Here is a 9,504-nt window from a genome sequence, read left to right on the forward strand (position 1 = left end):
ATTATTAAAAAGAATATATTTATCTGACTCATGCCAAATCAGTCACATCTGTACATGTGTCAAATATGACAAAAATGCCCTGTAGTATACTGCTGTAATTCATCTAATAAGTGAGAAGATTGCATTTGGTTTAAGCTGTTTGAATGATTAAGACCAATTAAACATCAGTCTGAAACTAGAACTTGCCAAGAAAGTATCTTTAATTTTGGAGTTATGTTAAAAAAAAAAAAACATGATCTAGCTTCAGAGTTAATAAAAGTTGATGCTGTTGGAACCTATCATTTTTTATTGATTTCCATTCTCAAACTGCACAAGTTACTAAATTTTCAGAAACATGCATATGCTAGTGTTCAAAACTTCTCCCCTCAAAACCAATAAATAGGCAAATAAATTAGAAAAAAAATGCAAAGAAAATATTTAGATTGCACATATTCTCTTGAATTGAAGAATCATAATCTGTTTTGGTTAATTTAAACATACTTTTAGTCTTTGGATTACAGAGAACATTTCCAGTTTCTCAATGGCTTCATTGGAATAAGATGATTATAGAAAATAGGAATCCATTCAGACCACGCTGATTTCTTTTGCTTATTAGTTTTATATATGAAAAAAAGCACAGGTTTAAAGTTTTCTATTTGTAAATAAATGACATCAATTTTTACGACACTCTACATTCTAAGACTATGGCTGATACCATATTTCCTTTAACTTTTCTGTTCCCTGCATTATGAAGTATGTAGCAGTAATTTGAAGTATGTATGGGAAGTATGTATGAAGTATGTAGGGAAAGTATTTAGATACTAAATAACAACTTATCTTTCAAATCTCCTTCTTTTTTTTTTCCCCAGTGAGGCATTTTGTTTGTATGAACGTATTATATCCCTAGAAAAAGAATCCCAGGATTTTCCCTCCTGTGTGTTTTCGCCTTGCTTCTTCATGGTCCATGATGCCAGCTGAGGTTGTCAGTACAATGAAACCAAACTGGCGGGACGGGAGCAGATTATTCTGCCATTTTTCTAGATCTTTGAGTTGTACATCAAACCTGGGGCTGATCACTCCACACTTGTTTAACCTGCCTGTGAGGTTCACAACAATTTTCCGAGCTCTGTGATCATCGATGATTTCAACTTCACCAATGTAACCATGCTTAATCATCACAGTCAGAAATCCGATGATGACTTTGGAGCATGGCCTAATAAGAACCTGGTGTTTGCCTCTCTTCTCAGCATTGTTAATGGTCTTGAGAGCATCTGTCAGGATATTCATGCCCACCATTATGGCGGCACGGAAAGATGCCGGAAAGAGGACGGGAGGGCTGAAATCTCCTTCTACGTTAACTTTTTCCTAACAGGCCTCTTGTATTCAGGTCTTTTCCCCATGTCAATCCATTTAATTCTCTACTGCTACTCTCACTTGAAAATTTTTTCAAGTATCCTGAATGGTGTGTGTGTGTGTGTGTGTGTGTGTGTTTAACAGAGTACAAACTTTTAACCTGGTTGTTAGTTTAACCATTCCATGTTTTGTCCTGGGTGTTTGATTTCTTAATTTCAGATTTATACTCTATTATTCCTCTTTAAAGACTTTCCATTTTAGCTCAACTGTACTGCTTCCTACAACACCCCCATATTCTTACTTTCCAGGGCTCATCTGGTGTGATTGCCTCAGGCTCTCCGATTTTTGCACACTTGATTGTTGCCTCATCCAGGGCCATTTGCACTCACCTTCCTCTGTTAACCCTTTCTGGTTTCTATCTCATATCATGTCCCATTCCCTCCCATCATGACAATTCATAGCCATCACTTAACCTATTCATTTATAATTATATGTATCTAATCGTATCTGTAGATTTTTTTTATTGGATTAGAAATTTCTTGAAAAGATTCCCTTTCTCATCGCTTTGGAAATACTTATTACTCAATATTTTTTGATACATGATTTTCCCCTTGAAAAACTTCCTTATCTACCTGTCCTATCTTCTAGGCACCAACGCCCCAGGTAGCAAAAGAAAACCTATCTTAGGTGGTTCGCTTTGGTAGCATTTGAGAATGGTAACTAACTACTCCATGACTGTTTACATCTATGAATAAAAGAAATACACATTTAGTTTCTAATTCACAGGAAGATTATAGTTTGATGTGAAATCAAGTATTTCTCTCAATTTTTATCCAGTAAAGCCCATTTGGCACTAAACTTTCTAGACAATGCCTACAACCTTCCCAACTCTTTCTGCATTTGAGATTCTGGATCATCTTGATTTTTTTTCCCGTCTGTTATATATCGGATATTCGCTTTTTTATCAACATGTTTGCCAAGGAGAGTTTCAGCCTTAATTCTCACTTTCATATAGCTATGTTATCTCTTAGTAAAAGTTATCTACTCTCTTATCAGCGGATATTAATATGAAGTTGGAGGTGCCAAGTAAACATTGTATCTTCTCTAACACAGTATTGAATATAGGAGTCACTCGAATTGCTGTTTGTACAAAATCAATAAGATACATGAAATTGTCATAGAACGATTGCTCTAAGTTGTTCAAACTGATTACAAAGAAGTCCACTTGTTTATTAAAATCCAAACACAATCTCTGCAGCCTCTTTTAAAAAAAAGGAACGGTATATGGAAATAACATAATCTTATTTTAAGAACAGCCATTTACTTAGGAGGACTCTTTTAACCTTTTGCACACAGCAGACATTAACACCATCAGATTTAGCCACACACGGAGCTTCTGGAGAAAGGATTAAAAATAAAATGACAGGTGTGCTCCTTAAATTAATTTAAAGGTGTCAGCCAACATTTGCAAATGTAACATTACAGCATCTGTAATTATAAGTATGAAGGAAAAGAGTTTAAGTTGCACAGGTCAACAAATGGAAATATTTTTATGGAGAAAAATAGCCAAAAACAATTCAGAATAAGTATAAGGAAAAGACTTTTTGCCCAGATCATCTTTGCTGTGTGAACTGAACTTAGTGGCTTTTATTCTAGACCTTGGAGTTCCACATTGTGACCTAATCCTTTGACCTATTCAGAGAAAACAATATAAAACTCTTTCTGAGATTCCTCAGGCAAACACACAATGAAAGAATTGAACACAGGAGTTCTCCTCCCTAGTGGTCCATAGAATGAAAAGGAGAAAAAAAAGCCTAGAGAAGTCCAATGTATGTGGACATTTCATAGAGGAAGAATGAATACGTGGAATATTCGGTTGGCACTGGAGTGAAATCCCTTACAGAGACTGATAAAAACATGATTTTTATATCACATCTTTTTTTTAAAAAAAATTTAATGTTTATTTTTGACAGAGAGAGAGAGAGAGAGAGAGAGAGAGAGAGCGCGCGCCAGTGGGGAAGGGGCAAAGGGAAAGGGAGACACAGAATCTGAAGCAGGATCCAGGCTCTGAGCTGTCAGCATAGAGCCTGACTCGGGGCTCAAACCACAAACTGCAAGATCATGACCTGAGCCAAAGTCAGATGCTTAACCAATTGAGCCACCAGGTCTTTTGTTTTTGGGGTTCTGAAAAATATTTGTCAATGATTCAGAGGAGGAATTTGATTCTCCTTTGAATCTATAAATATGGTATTCTTGTTCATAATGTCAAGCATGAATTTGGAGTACACAGTCTAGTTCCATAACTTAAAATTGTGCTTTGCCCACAATCAAGACCTTTCTTTAATCTCTGGGATGTGTTACCAAAGTATCTAGAGAATAGCACTCCAAAAATTCTGCCGGGGGAGCGTTTCATTACTACCAGACTGGATGGACGTGTGCTGGGGTCAGTGCTTTGCTATTTCTTTATTGTCGTCATGGTATGAAACAGGTTGTGGGCCCCTGGTGCGCATGAAGGCTTTGTCACCCACAGGCAGGAATTGTGGAGCTGTGTCACACAAAATACCTGATATGAGTTCACTGTCAGTTCAGTGAGAAAATGACTCTTCCTGTGAAGAAAGCAGATTCTATAAACTCTCCCCAGCATCATCTACAATAGAAAGCAACACTAAGTGACAGAGAAAGATACAACAAAGAACATGGGCATATTTCTATTTAAAAAAAAAGCCATTCCTGTTAAAAAACCAGTAGTGGACATTAAGCAGAGTACTTGGAGGGAAGGAAAGCCTTCAGCAGAAAACAAAAAGATAGTATTAATGACTGTACTTTTACTAAGTCTATCACCAAACAATAACATGTAATTAAACAATAGTAAAGGTCTTGGATTAAGAATAAACATTTTAGCGAAAAATATATCAGGGGTTGGCAGACCAGAAAAAAATTGAATAGTTCCAGCTAGGAACACAAATAACAATTGTCTTGATCACAAAACATAATAGTAACACCAGTTCTGTTAGGGATGGTTAATTGGAAACGTTTGACCTTATTCTTCTGTTACAGTATTGATTATATTTATTTGTATTTAGGCTGCTGTAGCATGAACTAAATTGTACATAGAACTCTTCCCAAAATTTGGCTTCATTTATTGGAAATCATCTCACTGTAATCGTGATACAGTCACAGGTTAAATAAATCCTACCTCTGTAATTTTGAACGTGGCCATGAAGGCATACTGGGGTAGAATTTGTTTTAACATTATGGCCAGGTTTCCTATATGAGTCAGGAATAAGAATAGACAAGCAGTGCCCTTTACAGAATTCTGTCCGAATAAAATAAATCCTAGCTAGGTGTGTTATTCATTATACTTCTATTATCCAGCCTTTAACTCACTGTTCTACCGTATTGAATGGAATACAAATTTAGCATAATGATTGGTATAACATTTCATGTTATTTTAATTCAAGTATCACAAAATCACCTTAGCTACCTATACCTAATATTTTTTGAAGAATGGTTTAAAACTCTCACAACATAGAATATGTAAATATAAACTCATTTGCAAGGGCATTAACCTCAATATGCAAACCATACTGATAAAGCTTCTGTAGGCTATATTGTTATTGCTAAATTAACACAGCTAGAATCCTAGTGCTGACAAAGCAGATGTTTTACATGCAAGTATTTGTCTTCTGTTGTTTTTTTTTTTTTTTTTTTTTAATGCTTACTGCTTGCCCCAACTCAAGATTTGATGAATATCTATGGGAGAATGCTAATTAATTCACTAGTAGAAACAGGAGGGAATTATAGGTAATAATGCCATAAAACAGCTCCGAACCAGGTATAGCTATGTACTGTGTATTTACCTGTTGGTTTGTTTGGGATCCTTGCTGAAAATATTTTGGATTAACGAATGATACTCTTACCTCGACAATCACCTAAGGATAAAAATTTAAATTTGGCTGTCCTGGGAATTTAAAGGCATCAAAATAAGTCTTTTAAATTATGGTTTCAAGGCACTTAAGATTTAATTAGTAATTTTTTTTTGTATGAGCTGACGCTATAGCATTCTAACAGCTTCCTTAAGCCCACTGAGTTTTCTTTCTAAATCTCTAAAACCCAAAAGAAGTTGCTTGTTTTCCAAACAATCTCTTGTCTCACCATATCTGTTTGTCAATGAGAAGCAGTTGCCCAACCTGTTATCCAAAATACCATAGCTATAATGCACACACACACACACACACACACACACACACAGTGCAGTGCCTGCTGCATGAAAATGGAGAAATAGATCATTATGGAACAGAAAACAGATTCCAGAATGAAAAGGCATCCCAAATCAGTAGGCAAAGATGGACTGTTCCAATGATGGCAGTTGGATATGAAAATGGAAATGAAAAATCTAGAACCTTCTCTCATAGCCTAGATTAACAAACGCAAGCAAATAATTTAAAGGGCAGATCTGAGAAACCAAACCTCAAGCGACTGGGAAAAAAAGTAGGGACTACTTTTTATTGTATGCAGTTTGGGGGATCCAAAATCTCCGCGTGGAAAATGGAGGGAGGGAGAGGGAAGTTTGCCTCAGTCCATCCTCCTTCACTATTGCTGAGGCTCAGATGGCGGAGAAGACTGGCCGGGCCTAGGGGAGGGGTGATGGAGATTCAGAAAGACTGGAGACCATAATCCTTCGGAAGGGAAAGTTGAGAACGTGCTAAAAGATTAGCTAGTGAGGGAGGTGAACGCCGATTGGCTCTCGCCCTTGTTGATGTTTTGTCAAGTTTTATTGCTCATCTTTATACTTTTACGTATTAATTTTGGAGTTTAAAATTTTTGTTTTGCTAAATGCAAGCTTCATTTTTAAAGCTCCTGCCTGTGTGTTGTAGGTATAAAGAAAAATACTGATGATTTGCCCCTCTTGTCTTGACACACCACTTTGAACTTATGTGTGTGTGCACGCGCGCACGTGGGTTTAATTGAAGTGTAACTGACATTCAATGTCCTATCATTTTCAGATGAATATCACAGTGATTTTACATTTCCATATACTATGAAATTATCCCCCGTTAAGTCCAGTTACCAAATTTTTATAGTTTATTAATTATTTGTGCCTCTCAGTATATTTTTCTTCAATATATATTGTGAGAATATGGTAGAACTCGAGGAGGGAAAACTCACAAAAGTACTAGGGTCCCCTAGGGACTAGATTCCCCATTGAGTTTTTCACTCAGGCCTGTCCACCCTGAGCCTCTTTAATTGTATGAACTCATCAATTACCATCCCGGTTTTCCTTTCCAGGCACTGGTTCCCACAGCAATTTCCGCTCTGGTCTGTAGTGATTCTCTGAATCTGCCTGTCTGACTCTCCAGTTTTAGGGACAGCCGTGTGCCCTGTGACCTGACGTCTGCAGATCTCAGGAAGTTTGTCGATTTTTCAGTCAGTTTCAGCTTCATCGCTTGTTAGGAGAGAGTGGCAACCTCTGACCTTCTTTCCCTTTTTATATCGTTCAGGGAATCTTAACATTAGGATTGCCCATCCTTGAACTGTTTATTCGAATCTATTTTGAGGCTGAAGTCTCCCCACCTTTTTTTTCTATTTTTCTATTGTTTTCTTTTTTTTCCTATTTTTTCACAGACCAGGTTCACCCCTCATGTTGTATACATTATGATCAGACTTTCCTTATGATCAGACTTCTCAAAGACTCTTGGTTTTTCATAGGATCCAGTTTTCATTTTCTCCACGTTTTGTGTTTCATTGATTTCTCCTTTCATCTGTACTGAGTTCTTGAAAATTTCAGGATTTTATTTAATTATATGTCTTGATTCTTGGGTTGTATTTATCTTTCATTTGTTTTAAATATTTATTACGTTCCAATAAAGGCATTAATTGCACTAACATTTTTTACCTTCATTTTGTTTATTCCTAAGTAACTGCAATTTTAGTTTTACTTACATTATTAAAAAAATGTTCAAAGAATGCTAGCATTTGTATGATTTGAAAGATGGATATTTCTTGGGGATGGTGGGGCAAGATAGGAAACACAAGTTTTTGTGATTAGCATCTATTTTTATTTTTTATTTTATTTTTTTTTTAATTTTTTTTTTCAACGTTTATTTATTTTTGGGACAGAGAGAGACAGAGCATGAACGGGCGAGGGGCAGAGAGAGAGGGAGACACAGAATCGGAAACAGGCTCCAGGCTCCGAGCCATCAGCCCAGAGCCTGACGCGGGGCTCGAACTCACGGACCGCGAGATCGTGACCTGGCTGAAGTCGGACGCTTAACCGACTGCGCCACCCAGGCGCCCCATATTTTAAAAAAATTTTTTTAACTTGTTTTATTTTTAATTTTTTAAAATTTACATTCAAGTTAGTTAGCATATAGTGCAACCATTTTTGATGCATTTGGGGCAAGAGATGGACCATATACTTTCCTTCTTTGTGTAATTGTTTTCTTTCTTTGTGGCCTAATGCCTGGTCCAGTTTTTAAAAGGCTCCATTAGCGTTTGAAAACGATAAATATTATTTGTGAATTGATTACAGTTTGTGGTGATTTCGGTTATTCAAATCTTCCTAAATCTTTAGTTATTATTAATTTTCCTTGTGTACATCTGAGCAAGGTGTCTTAAATTCTGTCAGCATTCTTGGATTAATCATGTTTCCTTTATTTATAAAAGTTTTACTTTATGTATTTCCACCTGTGCTAGATATAAAGTAAGGTTCATGAATTTTCTATCTTTTCACAGTAAGATTTGCCTCTTTTTAAATTACAAAATAATTTTTCTTTCATCTTGAAAAATGTAACAGGGTTTATCCTTTAATTATTATAGACTATTCCACTGCATTTTTCATTTCTTTCTTTCTTTCTTTCTTTCTTTTAATGTTTGTTTTTTATTTTTATTTTTTTATTTTTTTATTTTTAATTTTTTTTTCAACTTTTATTTATTTTTGGGACAGACAGAGACAGAGCATGAACGGGGGAGGGGCAGAGAGAGAGGGAGACACAGAATCGGAAACAGGCTCCAGGCTCTGAGCCATCAGCCCAGAGCCTGACGCGGGGCTCAAACTCACGGAGTGCGAGATCGTGACCTGGCTGAAGTCGGACGCTTAACCGACTGAGCCCCCCAGGCGCCCCTGTTTTTTATTTTTGAGAGAGAGAGAGAGAGAGAGAGAGAGAGAGAGAACATGAGTGGGTGAGGGGCAGAGAGAGGGAGACACAGAATCCGAAGCAGGCTCCAGGCTCTGAGATGTCAGCACAGAGCCCGACGCAGGTCTCGAACCCACAAACTGTGAGATCATGACCTGAGCAAAGTTGGGCGCTTAACTGACTGAACCACGCAGGTGCCCCAGCATTTTTTCATTTTTCATTTTAATATTTTTTACTTTAGATTTCATATTATCCTATGTTAATAATGCCATTATTCTCTTCCTGGCACTTGCTTTATGCATTCTTGTTCATCCATATATTCAGTCCTTCTTAGAAATTATTTTTAGAAGTGATCTTTTATAAAGGATATGGCCATATTTTATTTTTTAAAGTGATCTTTAAATGTCTATAGTTGAATAACATTCCAGCTCAGTTGTATTTAATAGTTTATGTATTTTGTTATTCCAATATTATTCTTATGTTATACTATCTTGTGTTTTCTCTTTTTCTACAGCTTAAAAATTTTACCTTATACTAGTAATTTAGAGGGTGTCTGGCCAAGATCTTGATTGTAACCTCTTGAGACACCCTAGAACACAGCCATCTCACTACCTGCCTCCTAAATCCTGAACCACGGAAAGTGTGAGATAATTAGGGTTTGCTGCTTTAATCTCCAAAATTTTGAGATACCTGTTTATGTGAAAATACATAACTTTAGCAGCGAGTATAACAAATTTGGTTATTCAATTTCTTGTTTGACTTTTTGTTATGCCTACGTGTAGATATGGATTTAGTTTTATGCAGGTTAAAGTGAAATATGCATACACAAAGATAAATAATAAGTTATAACTGTACAAATATATAATGAGGATTATCTCATTCACATGAAAATTGTAAGTTTTAGAACATCTTATGGAATAATAGAATTTATGTAAATTTTTAAAAACACATACTAATAACTGTAATACAGTGAGTGTAATGATTACAAGAGTAATGATCCAGACACATTATAGAGTGAAAAGGGAAAAGGGCTCTG

At 36.2% G+C, this 9,504-nt stretch overlaps 1 protein-coding gene across 1 annotated transcript; it reads right to left on the reverse strand.

Moving 5' to 3' along the window:
- Positions 1 to 844: 844 nt before the first annotated feature.
- Positions 845 to 1,285, reverse strand: LOC115528341 (40S ribosomal protein S15a-like). The gene has a single exon (XM_032595377.1). It carries the CDS (start codon positions 1,273 to 1,275, stop codon positions 883 to 885), a length of 393 nt encoding a protein of 130 aa, XP_032451268.1. The 5' UTR covers positions 1,276 to 1,285; the 3' UTR covers positions 845 to 882.
- Between the last annotated feature and the right edge of the window lie 8,219 nt (positions 1,286 to 9,504).

This window comes from Lynx canadensis, chromosome D3 (assembly GCF_007474595.2).
Source record: "Lynx canadensis isolate LIC74 chromosome D3, mLynCan4.pri.v2, whole genome shotgun sequence".
In the NCBI taxonomy this organism is placed as follows: Eukaryota; Metazoa; Chordata; class Mammalia; order Carnivora; family Felidae; genus Lynx; species Lynx canadensis.

Coding starts and splice junctions, on each gene's coding strand:
- LOC115528341 (XM_032595377.1), bottom strand. CDS start 1,275: ATGGTGGGCATGAATATCCTGACAGATGCTCTCAAGACCATTAACAAT.